Source organism: Fomitiporia mediterranea, assembly GCF_000271605.1.
Source record: "Fomitiporia mediterranea MF3/22 unplaced genomic scaffold FOMMEscaffold_2, whole genome shotgun sequence".
NCBI classification, from domain to species: Eukaryota; Fungi; Basidiomycota; class Agaricomycetes; order Hymenochaetales; family Hymenochaetaceae; genus Fomitiporia; species Fomitiporia mediterranea.
The window spans coordinates 1591351-1614193 of record NW_006760387.1 but is presented as its reverse complement, the minus strand read 5'-3'; the positions used below and the strand labels follow the sequence as shown (position 1 = coordinate 1614193).

General features: G+C 39.1%; 4 protein-coding genes across 4 annotated transcripts; 2 read left to right on the top strand and 2 right to left on the bottom strand.

Annotated features, from left to right (window-relative positions):
* The first annotated feature begins 9877 nt into the window (after positions 1-9877).
* Positions 9878-12326, top strand: FOMMEDRAFT_17024 (peptidase S9 prolyl oligopeptidase active site domain protein). Its single transcript, XM_007262674.1, has 6 exons — positions 9878-11233; positions 11288-11297; positions 11350-11444; positions 11502-11770; positions 11841-12076; positions 12140-12326. Exons 1-6 carry the CDS (start codon positions 9913-9915, stop codon positions 12207-12209), a joined length of 2001 nt encoding a protein of 666 aa, XP_007262736.1. The 5' UTR covers positions 9878-9912; the 3' UTR covers positions 12210-12326.
* Positions 12327-12616: 290 nt separating this feature from the next.
* FOMMEDRAFT_138425 (succinate dehydrogenase cytochrome b560 subunit) lies at positions 12617-13515 on the bottom strand. Its single transcript, XM_007262673.1, has 5 exons — positions 13429-13515; positions 13336-13375; positions 13115-13275; positions 12847-13038; positions 12617-12780 (listed from the first exon to the last, which is right to left on the bottom strand). The coding sequence occupies exons 1-5, from the start codon at positions 13502-13504 to the stop codon at positions 12695-12697; spliced, it is 555 nt and encodes a 184-aa protein (XP_007262735.1). The 5' UTR covers positions 13505-13515; the 3' UTR covers positions 12617-12694.
* A 304-nt stretch (positions 13516-13819) lies between these two features.
* Positions 13820-15787, bottom strand: FOMMEDRAFT_25742 (uncharacterized protein; the record flags this gene model as incomplete). Its single annotated transcript, XM_007262672.1, has 8 exons — positions 13820-13953; positions 13999-14179; positions 14221-14343; positions 14805-15135; positions 15313-15344; positions 15409-15497; positions 15538-15632; positions 15657-15787. The coding sequence occupies 8 exons, from the start codon at positions 15785-15787 to the stop codon at positions 13820-13822; spliced, it is 1116 nt and encodes a 371-aa protein (XP_007262734.1).
* A 3950-nt stretch (positions 15788-19737) lies between these two features.
* Positions 19738-21758, top strand: FOMMEDRAFT_17022 (uncharacterized protein). Its single transcript, XM_007262671.1, has 2 exons — positions 19738-20128; positions 20230-21758. The coding sequence occupies exons 1-2, from the start codon at positions 19897-19899 to the stop codon at positions 21027-21029; spliced, it is 1032 nt and encodes a 343-aa protein (XP_007262733.1). The 5' UTR covers positions 19738-19896; the 3' UTR covers positions 21030-21758.
* The last annotated feature ends 1085 nt before the right edge of the window (positions 21759-22843 follow it).

The following is a 22843-nucleotide window of genomic DNA, read 5'->3' as shown; positions in this document are numbered from 1 at the left end:
TATGTTTTTAGTTTATTTAAGAATATAAAAGAACTGTCTAAACATTTAATAAAGAACATAATACTTTGTTCCTAATTAATCTCTAAATTATACTTGTTTAACTAATTATATTCTAGAAAGATATTACTTAATACTAATATAGTAACTGTTAAATAAATTGTCTCTATATATACTTAACAGAGAGTTTCACTTTAACATAGTCTTTTAGAAGACCTTTATTATTATTTATACTATTAGTATTAAAAACTAGGAAGGGATTCTTAAAAGAATATATTGTTAACTTGTTATTCTTAACAAAACCTGTATTTATATATAATCTAGTATACTCTAAATTAATTAGAGTATATATATTAATGAGTCTATAATCTGTTTTAATTATTAAGAACATATTTAGTTGTCTTCTAGTATTAGAGTAAATATATAAAGCTTTCTTAGAAGAAACTGAGTTTATAAGTTTATAAAGAATGTTTAAAACTATTCTTACACTTTCTACCTCTTTACAAACTTTAGAATTAATAGGTTTATTAAAGAAATAAGAGTCTTTACTATTTAGAGTATTATAATATAAACAATAATTGTTTATATTTAATTTAAATGTTTAGTATTAATTATTTATATAATAATAACTCTATTCTAACTCTTTTTTAAATAATATAGTATTTATGTTTAAGAATTAACAAAAGACTCCTCTTTCTTAATCTGTTCCTTATCTAATTCTTTATTTATAAAGTTCTCTTCCTTTAATTCTTATATTATTTCTATAAAAGTAAACCTTTTCTTAAGTTTTATAGTTCTAAGAATTATCCTAACTCTTTAATACTAAGAAGAACAAACTCTAACAAAGTAACTAATCTTTCTACAAATATAGTAAGCTTAACTTTTCTTAGTATTGTTAATTAAAATGTTTATTAGTTCTCTAACTCTTAAGAATATTTTTCTATTAGAAGTTAACCTAAAAGAATGTAAGGTTAGTTAAGAATTTGTCTGTACATTTAGAGCTTTAAAATATATAGTAGGATTAGATTAAAAAGAGTTATAAGTCTTATTAGAAAGATTAAAGTATAAACAGTTGTTAAATTAACTATTAGAGAGTCTCTTATATATAAGAGTCTCTCTAAGTCAAGTTTTATAATTATTAATCTAAATTATATACTTTTTTTATTTATTATAAATACTTAGAACTAGTAATAAGTATATTAACTAATAAAGTACTTTAGGATTAAGAGTATATTAAAGTAAATTAATTAATATAAAGTTATATACTTTACTACTTAGTTTAGCTTTAGTTTTAAGAATCTTAAACTGTTAGAAAAAGACATTTATAGAGTAATTTCCTTACTTGAATTGTCTAAGCTTCTAAATAGTAGTTTCTTTCTTACTAGGGTTATTAAATAATTACCTTAGTTACTTTATAAACTCTTAAAACAATTGTGTATAAAGAATTTTACTCTTATTGTCTGTGTTTTGAGTAACCTAATTTTCTACTTATATAGTAACTGTTCCTTCCTTTAAATAAGAAAGTATAAAGAGTATCTTCTTTTTACTATTATAGAAGACTCTTTTATTAGTAAGAATATATAGTAAACATTCTCTTTTAAAGTTCTAATAATCCTTACCTTCTTTATACTCTTTAAAAGTAGTAGTAATCTTTCTAGAGTTTCTAGTAAGAGTATAATATATTACTATAATAACAGTTTGACTAGTAGCTTCTAAAATTAATTAAGAGACTGAATTTATGTTTAAGTGTATATATACATCTTACTAGAGCTGTATAAGCTTGTAAGAGAGTGTAAGAGAGTTTTCTAAGAGATTTTATATTGTTTCTAAAGTTAGTTCTAATAAATTAACTTTTAAAGTACTAAATACTTTTTCAAATACTTAAGTAAGCTCTAAAACATTTTAGTCTTTGTTAAAGGCTAGTATAAATAATTATAAACAATGTATAAGTTTTAGGAAACATTCTTTCAACTAGTTTACTGTTTAGACAACTTTAATCTTTCAGTTTTAAACTCTTAAACTATTTATATATACTTTGTTTTAAGTACAATCTAGTAACTCTTATTTAATAACACTAAATAACTGTAAGACAATACTAGACTTTCAGACTGTAAGGTTCTTAAAGGTATTACTACTTAAGAGAGACTCTAGTTAACTAGTAAACAAAGGCTAGAGATTAAGCTTTATAAGTAGTAAGTTAAAAAGTGTTTAGAAAAGAGTATAACTATGTAAATTATAAAGATAATATACAAACTCAAAAGAGTAAAAGAGAGTAAAGGATAATAGTAATACAACCTTAAGAGTAGAGTATAAAATAATAGAAAAATAAAGTAACAAATGAGTAAGAGACAATATAGAATTAATAGAATAGTAAATTAGTTTAATAGTTTTTTAAGAAAGTAAAAGTATGTTTATAAAGAGAGTAAAGAATACTTAAACAAGTAGTAGTTTAGCTTAAGTAAACTAATTAAGTAGTAGCTTAGATTTGACAGATTTGACAGATTGAGTAGATTAAGTAGGAGGATTGTATAGAAGGAGTAACTAAGTAGTAACTTAAGTTAGAGAAAGTTGAGTAGTAGCTCTAACTATATATAGGAAACAAATTAAATAGTAGTTCAGACTCAAAGGAGAGTTAGATTAGATAGAGAGGATAGTTGAGTAGTAACTTAGACTAGAAGGATATTAATTAAGTAGTAACTTAAACTAAGAGTAGTAAAAAGGTAAAAATGAGTTTTTTAACTCTTATGTTAAGTAAAATGTATTCTCTAAGTTAATAGTACTCTTAAACTGTAAATGTAGACTTATAGCTTCTAAACCAACTATATTCTCAAAGCTACTAGCTAGGATTTATACTAAGAGAACAAGTAAGAATATAAGAAGAGTTAAAAAACTAAGAAACTACTATATTTACAAGTTACTTTTTATAATAACTAAATAATAAGAGTAAAGTAAGGAATAAAACTTAAGAATAAGATTAGAGAAATAATAAGAACAAATATTGTAAAGCTAACAGACACATTAGAGGTTAGAAAGAATTAATAGAGTGTTACACATTAAAGAATATAAACTAAGAAACTATTACACAAAAGAGGTACAAGTTACTATATTAGGTAAGAAATAAATTAACTGTATTATGATTGTATACACTACCTTATGTCTTTATAACTCTCTCCTGTACTTACTACCTTTTTTATAAGTATTGTCATACTTAATAATTTATTATTTTTTGTTATAAAAGTAAACAAAACAAAAAAATAGTTATTTCTCACTTAATTCTGTACAGAATTCAGTGATTATTTAATGTAAATTCATGTTTTTTAAATATGCTTCAAATAGACACTTTAATTATTAAATTTGAGCAAGATTTGACTGAGTCATAGTAAAAATACACTGTTTTTCATGTTTTCTTAATATTTGAATTTTCATTCCTTTAAAACTCAACATATAAGCTTAGAAAACAGTTTATTATAGTTACATACATTATTACTTAATAAATATACCTAATTTACTGTGAATTATGTACTTGTTCTGTTTGACTAAGGAGAGACTAAAATGTGTAAAACTAGTTATTTTCCCTCAGTTTCTTCTACACTTAATAATTTTTTTTCAAGCTCAAACTGTATTCCTAATTAAGCTTAGAAAACAGTTTATTATAGTTACATACATTAGTACTTAATAAATATACCTAATTTACTGTGAATTATGTACTTGTTCTGTTTGACTGAGGAGAGACTAAAATGTGTAAAACTAACTATTTTCCCTCAGTTCCTTCTACACTCAATAATTTTTTTTCAAGCTCAAACTGTATTCCTAAATTATATAGAAGTATAATAGAATAGTTTACAAAAAGTTTTATGTTTATATGTTAAGAATTGACCTTAGGAAAAATAAGAGACTTTTACTACATATACTTTTGTTCCTTAAACATTGTGTAGAAGTCAAAACTGTAGAGTAATAAAAGAGAGAATACATTCTATATAACAAAAATGGTTAGAAAGAACAAGTGAAAGAAACAAACAAACAGGAAACTTGTATGTATTAGTAGAAGTGAACCTCCTTGTATCAGACCCTTTACTCTTAAGGACTCAACAGTATAACTCTTCTCAAAAATCAATCTCTAGACCTTAGTAAATTTTTCATGTTTTTCTGTATTGTCTTCACATTTGTGAGCTCAGTAGTACTTGTTAACAATAGTTCTAAGTATATTAATATGTTTCTTTTTAATCTCACATATTGTATATAAGTAATTTCTAAGGACTTAAAGTAGAGTAACAAGTATTCTAGAATAATAATATATTAGCTCTTGTAGATTGGTTCATTCTGTAATGACAGTGTGTGTATTATTGTAAAACTGTAAAGAATTAAGGATTAAGACATACCTTTCTGGATAGTCACAAGAATATATAAATATTCTTAGGTAGTAACATTACTGTATACTATTAGGCCTGTTTAGTAGAATACCTGACTGTACTACCTTAATAAATTAAGACTGTATAAGTACTAGAGTAAGTACTACATACATTAACTCTTGTTTGAGGTGAGTTAGGAGTCTAGACAATACTGGCCAGCTATAAATCTCTGTGTACCTCTCCTAAATAGATATAGAGAGTTAGAATAAAACACAAGGTAAGTAATATTACTTAAGAGTATATACAAAGACTACTGTATAATTCTGTATGTTTAAGTAGGGAATATTAAAAGTACTTACTAGAGGAATGTATACTAAATAATAACAGGTATGTTCTGTAAGCTTTCTATACAAATATTTTGACTAGCTACTAAGATACATGTATAATAGTTATAAGGAAACAGTTCTAAAGTTAGATAAATGTGTTGAGTCAGAATATAGTATAATAGGGAGGATACAATTCTTAACCTTGTCTTCTTATAGTAATGTCTGTATTACTTTGTAAGCTTTAAGCCAAGTGTTTACTAAGTAGAGCTCTCTATAAATTTATTCCTGTATAGAATTTTCTGTTAACTACTAGTATTTATAATATAGAGTAAAGTGAAAGAGAGCTACTTTAGATTCTATAAGAGATTTAGTAACAGTCTCTAGAATTAGCTAGTAGTGTATCCCTTTAATTTTGAATGTAGGCACCTTCTTCTTACTCTGAGTTTAAGTCTTCCTGTCTTTAGTAAGTAACTTAATTTCTATAAAACCTTTATACTAACTGTCTTTAGAAGTAATATAGTATTTGTCAGACTAGTATTTAAAACTGTTAAGACTATTGTTTGTGTACTTAGAGTTGTAGGTACACAGATCTTCAAGCCTGAATTTTAGATTCAGTAGTACTTACTTAACAAGGAAATCTATCTCTTTATTAGTCTTTAATTTTACCTTATAGTTTGTCTAGTTGTTTAGAAGCTAAAAAGTTGTATTCTAGAAAAGTGTATAAACATTTGTAATAATAGACAGTAGTAAGGTTTCAGGTGCAAGTCTTTTAGGAGTAGAAACTAATAAGAAATTATAAAAGTCTTTAAGATTAAGATAGTTATTAGAGTTATAAGTAAGAGTATTTAAGTATATTTAATAAAGTTTATACTTATTATAAGTAGAGATAAATAGAGCTTAAAAGACATCTTTAGAGCCCTCTAGAGTTAGCAAGCAAGCTTGAGGGGACAGAGAGTAAAGCTGAAATAGTATAAACTTAGTAAGATGTAAAAGAGAGGTAGTAGGAAGGATGACTGTGTTAAAAGTAAATAGTAGAAAGTTAGCAAATTGTTTAGACAGTCTCTTCTTGTGTTTTGTACTCTCTAGAAGCTTAACAGGCATATTAAATAGAGAAGGGATAGTATATTCTTCTACTATAAAGGTCTGTGTCTTAGCTATACAAAAACAGTAAGTATTACTTAAGAATTAGGATACTATTTAAACTTACCTTGTTTTTACTTCTTTCTCTTCTTTACTACCACAATTCTAATCTGTTTAAGAGTATTCACATTACTAGAGCTACTTGTACATTTACTTTAATGTGTATTTAGTACAATAGTTAATGAGTAAGACTTTCTACAAGTCTTACACAGAAATAGTATCTAGTATAGTAACAATTGTAAGATTGTCTAATAAAATTAACTAATCTGAATAACTCTTAGAATAATAAATTAGTATAGTATACTTTAGTTTAGTTAATTCTCTAGTTGAATACAGAGAGTGTAAGATTAAGAGTGTAGTAGACAATTTTTACAACTTAGACTCAGACTATAGTTTCTTTAATAAGTCCTTAAGAGAAAACACAAACTTAATATAGTTTAACAACAGTTAAGACAAGTACTTATAGAATGTTAGGTAAGATATATATAAGGAAAGTATAGTTAGTTAATATTAAATAAAAAAAACTTGTATATTAGAGACACATATAGACTTAGACATTTTGACACATAGAGACACAAGTGTATACAGTTATATAACTATAACCTTCTTATTTTAGGTACAAATATTACTTATTTTGGACTTTCTCAATTCATACCCCTTTCTCAATCTATGTTCTTAATATTCTTACTATCCTGTCTACCTGAAATTGTCCCTAACTATATAAATACTTTAAGCTTAATTACTTACTCTTTACTCTCTTCATTTTATATCTAAACTTACATACATTGTATGAGCTGTAATTATTTACTAACAGACTTACATACTTATCTACTCTTATACTTACAGCTTACTACATTTTACACTAATATTACTTACCTTATTATACACTAAGTAAGTATTGTTATCTCCTTATTGTGTTGTCTACTACTCATCCCCTTCCTCTTACTTTCTTATTCTCTCTTGTCTCTTATATTCACTATTTATCTTTGTATACTAGTATAGAAAGTAACATTATTACTACTTCTCTCCTAGTTAGTACATTTCTGCCTTACCTTAAGTGTAGCTTACTAACATTTGCTGAAAAACTCTCCTTCTATCTCTAGGACTCACTCTCATTTTATTCTCTAATCTTAATCTATCTGTATCTTGAGTAGTAGTAATAATACTAGCTAGTTCTAAGTATTATCAACCTACATTGTTGACTCTACCCCTACCCTCTCCTAATTAAGGTGTACCTCTAAGCTCAGGCTTGAGTACTCTATTACTACTAACAAGTAGTAATCCTCTACTAAAGAGGTAAAGGATTGTTACTAACAAGCTTGTAACTGAAAGAGGATGAACAAGATTTGAGTAGTAAGTTGTTTTGTTTCTCTGTTCTATTTGTCTAATACTCTAACATAAATCTTTAGACTACTAAATATAATGTATGCTTGAATTGTATAGCTTAGTAGGATTATTATACAGAACATAGACCTTTAGGTCAATATTCTGTATACTGTATCTGTAAGGATAATTATAGAGTTTCTTAACAATTATAAGGAACTAGACAAAACAAACAAATAGAATAGTAAGAGTAAGAGTAAGGGTAATAAAGAAAGGGAAGAGCTAGAAGAATACAAGGCCAAATGTGAGTATAGGATTAAGAGAGTGTAAGTAATAGTTTACATATATACACATTAAAAAGTAATTACTGACAATCCCTTATTATTAGTAAAAGTAAGAAGAACACACTTGTAAGAGTGTATAAGAGCATTTATACACTCCTTAACAATGAATAGTCTTACATTAAGACCTTGAACAATACTGATTTTAATAAACTCTTATAATGTGTATGTACTTTGTCTGTATTATTATTTCCTTCTTACACACAACACCTGTTACACTCTATATTTTGTAAGTAAATTGTACTAGTAAACAGGCCTGTAACAGTAATGTAGTAACAATTAAGGATAAGGGGAATTCTTATGTCCTTAAAGACAGATAGCCTAATCCCCCTCTTAAAAACAAGGATGACAAATCTAACTATAGTACAAGTTACTCAGATCTTCTCTAAATGATTGTATTAATGTATATTCTCTATAAGAACAGAAATAATGTAAGGTAAGCACTCTATAAGCAAAACCTTCTAGAGTCAAGAAAGCCTTATTAACAATGTCTTCTCTCTTAACCTTACTGTTCTCACTTTCTTTTCTAGTTTTGTTAACAATATTAAGGCAAAAAAATACAGGATAACACATTAGTCATTCCCTGTGTTTCTATACAACCTTAACATGTTTGACTCTACAACAACAGACAAGGGTCTTTTCTAAGAATATTATCTAGTGTAAGTAAGTACTCTAATTAACACTAATGATTATAGTTTATGAATAATAATGTCCTTTAGGTTCTCTACCATATTTTTACTACTCCTACCTTTACAAAAGTAGAAGTCAGAATAAAAGGAAAGTTGACACAACTGTGTATCACAGAAATTGGCAGGCTCACAGAAGTTAGCCTAGAAATGATAGTATATACTACTTGCTAGATGAGTCTCAAACTAAGAATACTGTTCAACTAGTTATTACTATTGGTTACTTTCTCAATCTATAGAGGAAACACTTTACATTCAAAGTAGCTAATCAGTTATTTTCCAGGCATGTTTTTTTATCTGTAAACTGAACACTTAGAAGGATATTAATGAGAGTTTTAATGTGAAGGCATTTTATTATCTTGTTCTCAAATTCTTTGAGAACCACAACTTGTAATAGGTTAAGGAGACACTTTTTTAGTAGACTTAGTAAGTTTTCTTTTGTTTTTCATTTTCATTTTACTTTACAACTACTAAACTAAACTACAGGCAAGTATTCAGATCCTCTACCCAGGAACCAGCCTAGGAACCCAAAGACATTAATGACAAAATGTTATTCACAACTGTCTTAAGAGTACAGAAGGCATGCAAAACAAAGCAAACATTCACAGGTGCTCCCCTAATGTAAGAAGACATTTCCCAAACACAAGAAGACAACTCTGAGACTGAGGATGATGAGGATGGCAAGGAAGATGCTTTTGAATAAGGATTCTAGTAAGTATTTTTCTTTTTTTTCAAGAGTAGTAGGTACTAATGTCTAATACAGTACTAGAAGGTAAATCTACCATCTTACATTGAGTCTGGTAAAGTTAACATCACTTTTTTGTATTACTTTTATGTTTCTAATAATGAGTGACTGTAGGATACAATTTCTTCAAGCTAATAGCACTCTTGCTCACTACTTCCAATGTATTCTTGTTCTGTATGATTCTCTACAACTAGTATAATTATTTCTTGATGTCATTCCACTCTACACCTTCTGCACACAATTATTATATAGAAATAATAAAAATAATGTAATATTAGTATGGTTTTGTAACAATAAAGCTATTACAATATTTATAATAATATTATAAGGAATAATAAGTCAAATGATTAAAAACAGGACTTTTAATAACTTATAATAGATCTATTAGACTTGTTGTTCTATTATAATATCTATAAAATACTTTTAACTAAACAACTGTAATCTAGTATAATTGTATTTACTTATACAAATTGTAATCACTCTATTATAATATGCTGAATTAATTATTATTGTTCTATCTTGTAATTTTGGAGATATATTATAACTACTTATATATCTCAACAATCAATACAACTATATTTGAAATTGACTACTTGTACAAGTGTTATAAGTTTTTAGTATTACTATAATCACTTATATATCTTGACAATTTGTACAATCATAATTAATATTAGTAATTTTAATAATTGTTCTAGATTCTCATTATACTTGTATTAAATTATAATTAACTTGTGAAAACCCCTATGAAGAATATAATTGCTTTAACAAAATTTACAAAAAGTATAAAATATACCTGGTTATAATCTAATACAAGTGTTGCGACTTTTTCGTGATGTAGCCTTAAGCCAAGCGTCACGCGTGCAGATGAATCAGCACAAGCTAATTCTCACAGCTTCCCATCGCCCAATAGAGCAGCCTTGAATTTATAATTTTATATGATGTTTCTTCTTCCTCTTCTCCTCGACCTGCAGTTTCTTGCAGCACAGTGTTACACTTACTGTAAGAATGGCTAAGGAAGAACTAACAAAGACTGTGTTTACACCGGATAATGTTGCAAACTCTGAGCAACTCTCTGGCATCAAACTTTCTCCCGATGCTAAACAACTTCTGTATCATGTGAAGCCAGCGTACAAGACTAGTGAACACGACACTTGTTCCATCTGGTTAGGCGATGTAGGCTCTGCAGACAGCGCAAGACAATTCACTTCGGGAATCTTCAATGACCACTCTGCTCGATTCCATCCGGATGGCAAAAGGATCATCTTCCTATCTGACCGACACAAAGCTGGTGGTCCGGCGCAAATCTACTCGATAAGCCTAAGTGGAGGCGAGGCGTCTCCACTCTTTGGCAAGGATAATAAATGTGCAGTGTCCGAATTCGAGATATCGTCTGACGGGAAGTACATCGCATTTCTAAGTGCAGATGAACCGACTCCCGAAGATGAACGCCGGGAGAAAGAGAAGGACGACCCCCAGGTTTTTTCAGATAAACGGAAGTTCAACCATCTTAGGCTGTACAATTTTGCCACCAGAGATGTACGAGGACTCAAAGCAACGAACGGGAATCATGTCTTTCAGCTTGTATGGGCGCCTGACAGCAAGTCCATCTTTTTCCTCACGAGGGCCCATTCTGCTCTGGAATTCAGCTCAGAGAAGACAGATCTCCAACGAATATCTGTTGTGGTGGATACTCAGCCAGAAGTCATAGGCAGCTATCCACATTCACCATATGGCTTATGTGCTTTACACGACGGGCGGATAATCGACATACAGACTCATGATCTCATGCGCTTGTCTGACTCAAAATCAGTGTACATCCGTAATGTACAAAACTTCAATGAGTCGAAGCGACTATATGGAGAAACTAATTGCGCAGTACGCATTGTGGATTTGAGGAGCGATGGACTTATCGCTGTAGAAATTGCCGAGGGTCTGGATATTGTCATACTGAGCTTCGATACGATGGCCCATAATGGAAGCACCGTTTATTCAACAAAGGATGAAGATATCGAGAGAGGCTCGTGGGACGCACGGAAGCAGGAAGATGGGGCTTTCATTCTCGCAGTGATCAAGAGTTCGGCAGTCCGCCAAGAGCCTCCTAATGTTTGGACGGGGACTAGGAGTAGTAGCGACGGTCTCGTCAAACTCGATACAAAGATATCTTCGCATCTGAAATGGACGACAGAAGTGCCAATCATGCATACCGAGCCATTTTTCTGGGATGCAAAAGATGGGACGAAGCTCGATGGCGTTATCATGTTTCCACCCTCCAATAAGCAGCCGAATCCTCCGAGAGCACTTCCTACAATCATGCTTGTTCATGGAGGTAAGCCAAATTGTTCATGATTGTTGGCGCCGAATTGATCTGGTTTTATCACAGGTCCATATTGGTAAGTTCAACAATAAAGACTAAATATACTTTCATTAGCGTACATTCGACAGGCGTAGCACTCTAGGATATGTACCAACGTTTTATAACTGGCAGTTCCTTCTAGCTGCGCAAGGTTTCCTGGTCATCTTACCGAACTACAGAGGAGGTCAGTAATTCATCCCACGTTCCCGCCTAGACTGTTAATAAATAAACTATTTCATAGGTCAGGGACATGGTTTTGAATTCGCTCGAGCTGCACATGGTGGTATGGGCACACTTGACTGGAGTGACTGTGAAAGTATGCTCGATGCCGCGATTGAACGCGGGCTCGCGGATCCCAATCGTCTGGGGATTGGGGGATGGAGTCAAGGCGGCTTCATGACAGCCTGGGGTGTCGCGACAACGAAAAATCGATTCAAGGCAGGCGTCATGGGCGCAGGGGTAAGTGACTGGGGCGCACTAATGGCTTCGTCCGACTTGCCAGGCTTTGAGGTATGTTATGATACCGCCATTACGAACCTAGTTCTGACAAATCCGATTTGTTCTCTGCAACATCGATAAGGCCGACCTTGGAGGATGCGCGCCGTGGGATACGGCAGATCCTAACCAACGCATCGATTTACGTGGAAACCCTATCGGGCGAGTCGCAGGCGTCGAGACTGCTGTTCTCATTCTCCACGGAGAGAAAGACGAACGGGTACCAGTGACGCAAGGAATCGAGTTCTTCCGCGGTTTGCGTCGAAAGGCGAAATATCCTGACCGCGCCCAGCTTGTTATCTATCCTCGTGAGCCACACAGGCATGTCACCATCGTTTTAGAAGCCGGAGAAGCCAGACGCTAATTCGCCTTTATTTTTACCAGTTTCGTAGAGAAGAACCATGCAAAGGACGTGATGAAGCGCGTCATTGAGCATTTCGGTGACTGGCTCTGAGTTGATCGACAGACCGAATGAAGGTAATATTCTGAGAAGGTAATTAGAAGTTCAATGAAGCTGTACAATTCGGTCCTGCAAAGAAATGAACGAATGGCATTCTGTACCAAGTTCCCGGAGAAAACATAGGCAGAGAAATCCTCTGGCCATATATCAAGTAATCGCACAAGAAACGCTGCTATAGTGAAGCTAGCATAGAACGGGGGGGTTCATAAAATTAATGCTAGCAAAGCAAGAGCGGCGACATCACGGAGGTTTATCCACCTCTTTATCTAACCTCCTTCGCTCGATAGTATAACATTAGAATGAAACGGACAAGAATGGAAACAGAAGCTGCTACATCTTTGCGGGCTTGGGGCATTCTTATTGAGCCACTCTTCTTACCCGCCCATGACTAAGATCTCTGAGATAAAGGCATTTTGGACATTGCAAGCTAGCTTCTTTTACATGTGATAAAGTATGCCGATGACGAGCTAGTTAGACTATCAGAGGAGCACGAGGGCGACAGTAGTGACGGCAGACGCCCCCAGAACTGCATAACCAGTCGCGTAAGCACCTTTCAGTGTAAGGACTGCGGAAAGGCATATTAGTACCATGTAATATATAGAAGTATTGTGGAGCAGAGAATTGGACGCACATTTACCGCTATCCCATGCAAGATGACGGAGACCGTTCCAAGAGTGGAAGGCGAATGGTGCAGCTAGGAGAGCCTTTCCAGCATATTTAACACCCTCAGGGAGCGTGGAAACGAGCTGAATGACGTCTGTGCTGCTGAATGGCGCACCGACCAGCGGGAAAACAACGTATGAAATAGTGAAACCGTACAATACTGCGAGAATAAGCAGTGGCAGAAGTGGCAATTAGAAATCCAAAGTGCAATGCGAGAATGTTCAGTTGGAACATACAGACGCTGAGAGCTGTCCCAGTAATGCGGTTGGCAATCGATCCGTACCAGGTGAGCTGAGGTTGGTAGATGGTGAAGTGTGGACTAGAGGGTCGCTTGAGTCTCTGCGAATTCAGAATATCATTCGCTTTTGCAGGTTGCTGAAATTCAATTTGGACTCCTCTGGAAATATATAGGTAATTTAACTCGTATAAGAAGAATCCGCTCATCGGATGCGCTCACCGTTTGAAGACAGAGTTGCAGAGGAGGGCATGGTTTCGGGCTGGTGCACGCATTATCAGTCTCAGTAATCGAAATACCAACACACCCATTTACCCAAGCTAGATCTGAACGTCGCACGCCTTAAGGCCGGTGCTAAGCCGACAAAACGAGTGCTCATCATCGTGGACATTGGTGGACGACGACGAGAACGGTGCGGAGACAGTGCTGAACGGTGACCGGGGAATCACGGATGACGCCAGTGTGGGAAGCAATCGTGAGACTAAACTTCTGTTTCTGGATCACCAAATAAAGACTTGCATTTAAATTAATTCAATAATTGTTTGAAAACCGCGTCCCAGTATCGCCACTGACAGTGACATTGGCATCCTAGATAATGCGGGCGGCAGTCTGAACACGTCATTTTCCTCGATGCCCAGAAGGAGGCGTCCTCGCAGCTATCATAGAAAATTTACGTGTTTCAAATCAAGACGTTATCAGTCAATCTTCAGTGGCATTCCTTCAATCGCCAGAATTCACCCAGAGGCTCCTCATTAACCCTGCTATGTTTCCGGCTACCGTTCTTTCCGCCATCTTCTGCGCTTATTTCGTTCCGGAGAGAACAAATGTCCTTGATGAAATCTGATAACCCGTCTTCATTCATTATTCAGTTTCCGACACGCTCACATTGCTGCCTCAGCAAGGCACAATAGCAAGGAAAACGAGCAGTGATCTTCGCAGATTTTACCATTTTTGCAGAAACTCTAGAGACTTCCCAGTACCTCGAGCCGTGTACACGTACACAAGCGCAATTGAACGGCTTTCCGACTACCACCGGGTTCTCGTACGCCATACATGCGTCCTTGATCTGAAGCCAGGATCTTCTGTCGCTAAAGCAAGTACACATACCCATGCCTCAGTTCGCTCGGACACTGTCATGCATACCGAATCTTCTCCCATATGCATGATGGTGGCGTGCCAGCACAGAGTTTGGTTTGTCCTCAGTTTGGTTTGTCTTCTCAGTATAGACGTCTGAATAACATTTTCATCTCAGGGGAACCGCTCGGAATCCTCAACGTCGTATTCCTAGGGTTGCGCCCATCCTCGGATATGCTACACCATGCGTCTTGCGCGCAGGGAAAGTACCCCCAATGCATCGATGCATCCAGACTGCGCTCGCTATGGCAAGAGCGACGCCCGAATGCTTGTGAGCATTAAAGAATGCGGGTGCAGGCGGGTAAGGCAGCGAGCACACCGCACTGACCCGATTTCGAAGTGCAGCCATACATTTGGCGGAGACACGCACCCCTCATATGAACCCCAGAGCATCTTAGTCTGTCGCGAAGCAGACAACGCGGTCGGCCATGTCCAAAGTCAGTGAATGACATTTGACTCGCGCTGTGCACAAGGTCAGCGAGCGTTGCATTTGCTTCTGCTTAGCTCGTATCCTTGCGGAGTACGCGGACTTGCCCTCAACAGGGGTTCATACAGACTTTCTTCTCGAATCTTGCGAGCATGCAGAATGCTTTACCAGTAGAAGCGGGCCTGTGTCCCGCATCTATCAGCATCAAGCATTGAATTGGCCGCTTCTTTATGTTATCTTGCCGAGTATGACGTCTTGGGTCGAGGGCATTCACTTCGCGGGCCTGGTCGAGGCCGTGCTTGATTCTATTTCGGGGAGACTGCTGAGCGAAAGATTTCGCAACGATGGCGCGAAGCAGATGCGTCGGATTCAAAGCGCCTGCGAGTGTCCCAAGGTGGGTCAATTGAAGCCAATTATGCATCCAGACAAAATTTTCGCGCCCATGTGTTTCTCCCTTTGATCTAATTCGTATGATGATTCATACATTGCACGGTGAGGGATGTGAGTTGGCGAGGAAAGCTATTTGAACACGGGAATCCGAGAAGCACGAGAAGCGGAAGATAAGTGTGGGCGTGTGTGTGTAAGTGCGTCATCGCATTTCATTTCGCAGTCTATAGACCAAGGGCTGGGCGACGAACCCTCGTGCTGACCGGGGATTGTTGATGTATGTCTATTCTATTTGTTCTCTTCAAGTCGCAACGGAAGACTGGGGACTTAATCATTACTACGCGCACCAGCATCGGCGACGTATCCGAGCAATAACCAATTTTTCTGACGTGCGAGGTTTTTTTAATATGCTTATCGGTACCGCAACCCCTCGACTCTCGGACACATCGTATCAGAATATGCCCGCACCGGCTTACCCTGGCTTCCTGCATCGCAATTTGGATGAAGCGAGAACTGACTTAGCTTGGTGCCACAGAAGTCCATATGCTGACTATCGTGAGCAACAAGAAGGCTACGAAGGCATGATTTAACTCACGATGTCTCATGCGTGGTGGGTTCATGGTTGATGCCGTCAATCCAAAAGGCCCGGACATTGCTGGGAAAGCTGTACTGTTGCGCGCCACGATGCAAGCCCTCGCAAACGTGCGCGAAAACAAGACCAGGCATGCCTTACATTCGTCCCGCTTCCTTCCGAATATTGTTTGGCAGGAAAATTTCTGGTGCTCTCGAGAAATCCGCGCTCAACGGCTTCTGATACACAGGACCATATTCTGCAAGCTGCAACTCGACATCACGCTTCACTGGATTGGACGGGTGAATCTATGAGTTGCCTAAGCTGTGCCTGCACGGCAACTGACGGTTGACCCCACTCCGTGAGCTTCTGGTGCACTTCCCTGCGTCCTGTGGGGATTCGAATCTGAATTGACAAGATCACTGGTTGTGCTGCTTCTCATCTGTTACGCGTCAATTACTAATGCCAAAATATAGTTCGGGATGAGCTTAGATGCCTTTAAGGTTCATCTTTCTGCGTAGTCAACGTTCTCTGGGGGACAATTGAGATAAGGGGCACCACGTTCTTGCGCGTTCTCGCACGAGCTAACTAAAGAGCCGGAAGCTATTACTGCGTCCGAATTATTGTGATTTTTGGTGGATATATACGTGAGCACGTGGCTTTGTTTGTGGTCACGGGTATATGTGTGTCCAATCCGCTCACTTTCTGTTTGGACAGGGACCAATAATACGTGCAGTACCCGAGCCCTCCTACTGGTTTGGTTGGACGGTGCGCAATTGTGTTTTGACCAGTCCATCAGGTCGCTTGTCTGAGGGTACGTCCCTTGCTTTACGTCGCGAGGCATCGACAGGGTCTCTGGTTTCATGCTTTGCTCAGATGATCACTTCCGAAGACAAAGTGAGGCGACTTTTGTTGACGAAGCGCAGCATATGACTCAACTTTGCGTCGTAGCTGACGCTTTACGTGCATAAGCATGCTTCACAATCCTAGACCCTCGATTTCAAAATCCTGCAACGTGTTGTAGTCTATTCTTGCGTCTTAAAGATATTCCTAGCTTACGAAGGTGTCAAGATCAGTGTGCCTCTGATTGTTTACTTCGTATTTGATCTACAGGCTAAACTCTCTACTCGGAATTCGTGTAGAGCAGTCCCCTATCAGCCACAAACAACTTCTTGGGAAATCAGTGCTGCGAAGTTACTCGGTTAGGAAACACCCCCGATCGCTGACAGCAGCTTCTGTGTCTCTTTCGCAGCTTTAAATAGCAATATGCGATTATGTTCTCTGTAGGGCTTCAAGGCACTACGGTACGTATGCTAGTTCTCCCGCTAATGCTCTCATAGGATGCTTAAGAAGCTCTCTTCGACATCATCTATGATGCTACGTCTATTTCTGAAACTGTATTCACTTCCATGAAATGGACAAATGAAGCACATAATGAAGGCATGGAACGAGCTCTACTACATCACTATTGCTTGTTCATGTGCAATGGAGATCAGAATCCCGTCTCGTTCGGCCCTCAGAAGCAGCCGTCTGGACACTTTGCTGTGCTGCCCCACAATCTTATCAACACATTGAAGACCGCGTGTGGATTCTTCCCGCGAACGATCGAAGACGTTGGACTGAGCGTGGACCTCTGGTCGGACGGATTCAACAATAACCGGTCTTCCTTCACTTGCTGAACCCGACGACTGTTTCGATAGAAATCGGAGGTGCTAGTGCTACATCCGACCTTCGTTATTTTTGCCTCAATGAGGTCTTGTCCTCCTGCTTCAGTCTCACTACTAAATTAGGACAATTATGGATCCGTGGAGCTCGACATCAGCCACAAGTACATGTTTCGAGCGTCATTTCGCACTTTAGCGTCTATTTCAATTCATTGACTTACGACACACGCTGTACAGGATGCCTACGACCCTGTCTACGTTCTGTTCGGTGGGCGGCTTCTGTTCCGCAAAGTTCCAGGCTTGTGGCTCGTTTGTTGCCTTGCACATGCTCATGTTCTCGGCCAAGGCCTTGCGAAGATACTCTACACTGCATATGGTGTAGCGTCCGGGTTTGAGCAACTAGCTGCTCGATCGCTTGGATCACTATAGAAAGAAGTATGTCAGAATATGTCAGAAAGACGTCTCTGGTGGTCTAAATCCGTCTTTCTCCGAATGTGGGGGACGTGCGCGCGCATGGTGCAACGCGTCAGGTTGTACGTACGTGCTACGTCTCCTTGCATGCAATGCTTGGACAGGAACAGGGTGCCACTGAAATCTGAAGTGTTGGGTTTACCTCGCTCTCAAAGCCGGAGGACATTTCATTGCCTCTGAAAGCCTGCTCGTGTGCCTGATGAATATTGAAAAAGCAGCGCGCCCCCCGCATTCGCCGTTAGATGCCACATTCAAGTCTTTGGATCGGAAGTTTCGAATGCCTGCAAGCCGGTTGGCGCATCGTGTCTCTTACCCACGTGGCCGGGTGGCCGGGATTTTCCAGGTTATTTATCTTTCCAACGGAGTTCGTTTACGCGATTCGAATTCACCGTCGGTTGAGTTGGAGAGGGGCGCGAGCGCGCGTAGTCGGGGGTTGCTTCTCGAGGGTCTGGACTGCGCTTTAGTTCTGGAACGTGCTGGGGATTATTCTCTTTTCGCCGATTTGGCTTGCCGTAAATTGTCCTTGGATTCGGAAGCAAGAACAAGTTAGGAGTGGCAAGCCGTAAATGAATTTGACGCGTGAATGTAGTTTGGCAACACTGTTCTCTTTTACATCTCCGTGGATTCATCGCCTTGTTTTTTTTTTGCAGACACAAGCGGATGCGGTGAAATGGATAACAAAAGTGGGTGCGGTGTGCGTGCGAGATTGAGTCATCATAGCAAAAAAGAAGCTTGAGCGTTTAATAATGGCATGCGGTCACTGGTCATATCGTTGCAATCAATCAATGTTCTAGCACGTCGCCGCCGACCGTGCACGAAGCTATCCGTATAGCAAAACACGAGTTCGTGTACTATTCAGTCGATATCACAAATGGAGCAAAGTGACTTTTGACTTGATGCAGGAAAGGAAGAGAAGCTTAAGACCGAGAATAGTATTTGAGTGCCGCGTTGAAACGCGTCGGGTTCGGAAATGAAACTGGGCTGTCCAACCAGTGCTCTCGTTGCTGCCCGCCATTCATGACTTGGGCCGAGAGAGACCGAAAAAAGATTGCTAAGGGAGGTGGCCCTGACAAGATGAATAAAGAAGCCTTCGATGTATTAGTGGTGAGAACGCGAGTTTGCACTGACGACGTCACTCCCGCAGTCTGTTCAGTCATCGGAAATGGGATAGAGGCAAAGATAGAGCAGATAAAGGGGGATGGGGTTTGCGCATATGGACTCGCGAAGTCAATGGAGAGAATAGGAATAGGGCCGGGACGTCCGCATTCTCGTTATGGGATGGCGACCTCGCTGGCTTTTTCTTTCATCCATCTTCGCTTCTTCGACTTCGCGAGGGAGATGGAATTCGGTTGAGTCAGCAAGTGAACGGTGCGTTTGCGCGTTGCCGTCATAGCCTGAGCGGATGGTACCCACGGAGGACCACGGGCGTAAGAGAGGTAGAGTTACATCTGCATTTACATATAGTTACATACGGGAAGCATGTACGGCATGATAGGTAATTATATAGCGAGATGGAGCGCGCCGGACTGGAAGTGTATTTGACTTCGACTCGAGTTTTGATTCTGGACAAAAGAGTGAATTGGGGCAGACGAGCTGTTGGAGATGCCCCCACGTTTTGCCAGGGGCGGGCTGTATGGCTGTATGTACGGGGAGCGCAAAGTCCGAAGGGGAAGCGAGGGATGACGAAGTGCTGAGGTCCTCCTGTCTGGCTGCCGACAACATGGCGATAGGAGTGTTACATAATACGCGATGAGTCTGGAATGTGATTGATTCGAGACCTCGCCACGTGCAGTGCTCCTAATTGGGGTGCCTGCCATAATCGGGGATCGACGCCACACACACAACTCTCTTTCTCTCGTCTGCTCCTCCTCGCTCTCAGCTCTCCCTTATATAAACCTGCTATCAAGTTCACCATGCACCCCTCTTCATATCCCTCCCGTCGCCCGTCGTCTGGCGCTCAACTTATCTCTTTCGCCAACACAAGCGGTATCAACCCCCGCCTAACGGCCTCCCATTCATCCCACTTTGGCCGACGCCCTCATTGTATTATACATAACACACCCACCCACTCCGACACGACACGACTTTTATCACTGCGCTAACAACTTAAGTCTAATCTCAACGCAAAAATGCTCACTCAGTCGCGCCGACTTCCCGCAGAGCACTTCGCCTCCGACGCGTCTTTCTCTCGCGCACGCAGTAGGAGCCTCGCAGGTCCCATAGCCGTTCCGCTCGGCTCCGCCTATTCTGAACCGCGACACGTTCGCCCGCCTCACCGGAGGTCTGCAAGTACTCATCACCGTGACCCCGCATATGAACGCGACTATGAGCTCGCAAGGTCGCACAGCCGGCATGGTTCTGGTGCGTGAACATTTCCCTTTGTGCGGTGTGAAAAACAAATTTTAATACTATTATTTTTACCTACTCCCCTGACATTTACACGTCACTTCCGGTGTACACAGTTGGTCGCCATCCGGAATTCCCCAACGTAGTGCCTGCAAATATTGCTACAGCAGGCTCCAATTCCAGTCACCATTCTCGGGGACGGGAGCAGTCGCGCTCACGCGTCTCTTCTTCATCTTCCCACCGAGACACCTCTGCACACTCCATGACACGACCCAACGCAGTACGCCGTTCAACCTGGCAGGGACCACCTTCAGGTACGACATTCGCCCCTTCCCTGAAGATTCATCGCCAGCTTGCGTCGAATAACGGGTCTCCTGCTATTCTCTACGACGTTACACGTGCTCCGTCCCATGACAATATTCTCGCTCCACCACCTACATCCCTCTTAGCATCCCTTACACGCCGTTCGCGAGCACCACCTCAGCCAGTACCGGCACATACACTGGCTCTTCCCGCCACCCGTCCATTTGTGCCGTCACTCAGACTTTCTCTCCCTGCATCAAGTTCTAGCATGCCAGTTCCTCTTCCGCGCGATTGGGTTATTAATGCTGTCAGCATTGGTACAACAGACCCGGCACATACAGCACTCACGAACCTCGACGTTCTTCACGCTGTCTACTCTACTCTTCGAGAACCAGTCTCTCGCCGAGAATGGGATGCGCTTGGATCAGGCTCAAATGCACAACGCCGCATTGCCGAGGCGTACTCGAAAAGATGCGAGAGATCGGGTAGGCAAAGCGAATGGGACGCAGGCGTGAGGCGGGTAGACTATCTTTGCGGACGAACAATGATGTGCGGGATTGAGTGCCGACCAGATGGGATGTGCGAGCTCGTCTTCACGAAAGCCCACGCGTGAGCCATCCCTCTCTTCAGCCGAGCCTCGAAAGCTCGGTCTTGTAAAATCCAGTTGGACGTGTACTCCCTGGACTCACCCTTCCCTCTTTCCTTACGCGATTTACATTACCGCCGACCCTCCGACTTATTTTTTTCCCATTCTCTCTTCTCGTCGTTTGCTTTATATCTACCCACGGACAGGGACTATTGCGTCTACATGTGGTATATTCATGATATTTTTTCTTGATGACTCATTTTGTCCTGCTTGGCTCTCTTCTGGTTTCGGTTTTTTTTTTTTTGGTCTGTTTCGTTACTGTTGTCACCACTCCCAGCTACTCATACATCCCGAAATTCGTATTCCTCTCCTCGCTTCCCTTGTCCGCATTTTTTAGCATCACGTCTTCTTTATTCTTCTTTTTACCTGCTTCTTGTAAGATATCAATATCGCTATACGGCGGGCGTCTGTGTCACTCGCCTTTTACTTTGGCTTTTCATTTTCTTCCGTCTTCCATTGTCCTCATTTTGACTTCTTACGTCTTTCATGCTTTGCTACCTCCTTTTGCTTTCCTTTTTTGACATCTTACCTCGCGCATGATCCGTATGTCGCCTTTGTTATGCACGTGCATATGCCCTTGCTATCGAAACTATCGAAAACGTTCTGTTCCATGCTCTTCCCGTTAGGGGAAAAGGGGGGAAAAAGTTCTTTTACCCAACTGTATTTGTATTATAAATGGGAGACAGGACTCAGCGTGAACCCCAAAAAATAATAATCAGAAATTTCATTGTGATATTGACACTCAGAACCGGATGGATTTATGCAGATCTGGGGAGAGCCACAATATTACAGCAGTATTAACTCCGAGAAAGTCGGCTTAAGGGTGATAGACCTTTTCGAGATACTAGTATTGAAGTGTGTGTACTCGTGTGTGTTTCATTTACATGAAACAGTTTCGCCGTTCGTTGTCTAGAAGGTTAAAAAGGTACAACCTCAATGTCAGAGTAAATTTTTAATATTAACGTCAAGGCGCTCATAGTTACAACATTGAAGATCCTCGATATTGGGTCTTGTAAACAATATTAATACCAGCTCGATAGAGCGCTACGTAGTCATAGTATTGATTCCACTGGTATCCACGTATGGAAATGCTATGTATGAAAAGGAGACAAGGAGACGAAACGAGAGTGAAATGAACGTATGTATGACGTCGCTTATACAATAATGATTAAATGAAGCTTGTGGCTCTGAACATCCGGTGCAAACATACACACGAATAGTAATCTCCACAATATGAAAACGATTAATATTCTGGGGGAGGGGGACACGCTGGATCTTCGAGTCTAGACCTCTCTCCCTGATACAAATTAGTAAATTACCCCACTATTACTATTACACTAGTATTCCGCCGGTTACACACTCCTAAGTCCTTTGACTTCTTGGGCTATTCTTAACTAAACAACGCCACCGCGGACTTATGTTAGGTAGTATCGTTTCTCCATATGACAGCTACGTATATCAAGGGTTACGAGGGATCTCCGTGTACTTCCATCATTCCGAGCTCTCCCCCTAAAACTTGTTTTCTTTTCCTTATACAAGAGGAAAGAAGATCCCGTACTAGGACTTCAGGGACCAGAGTGGAAGGAGCGAAAGGAGGGGTACTACTAGAGTTGACTAGAACACACGTGTACTTTGTTATGATGATCTCACAATTTCATACATTCTCATGGCCTTTATTATTAGAGAATTGATTATTCCAGCTATACTTTCCTTTATCACTTTGCACAGTAATATGGAATTCTGTGTCATCCAAGAGTGCAAACTTTGGAGGGTAAGCATAG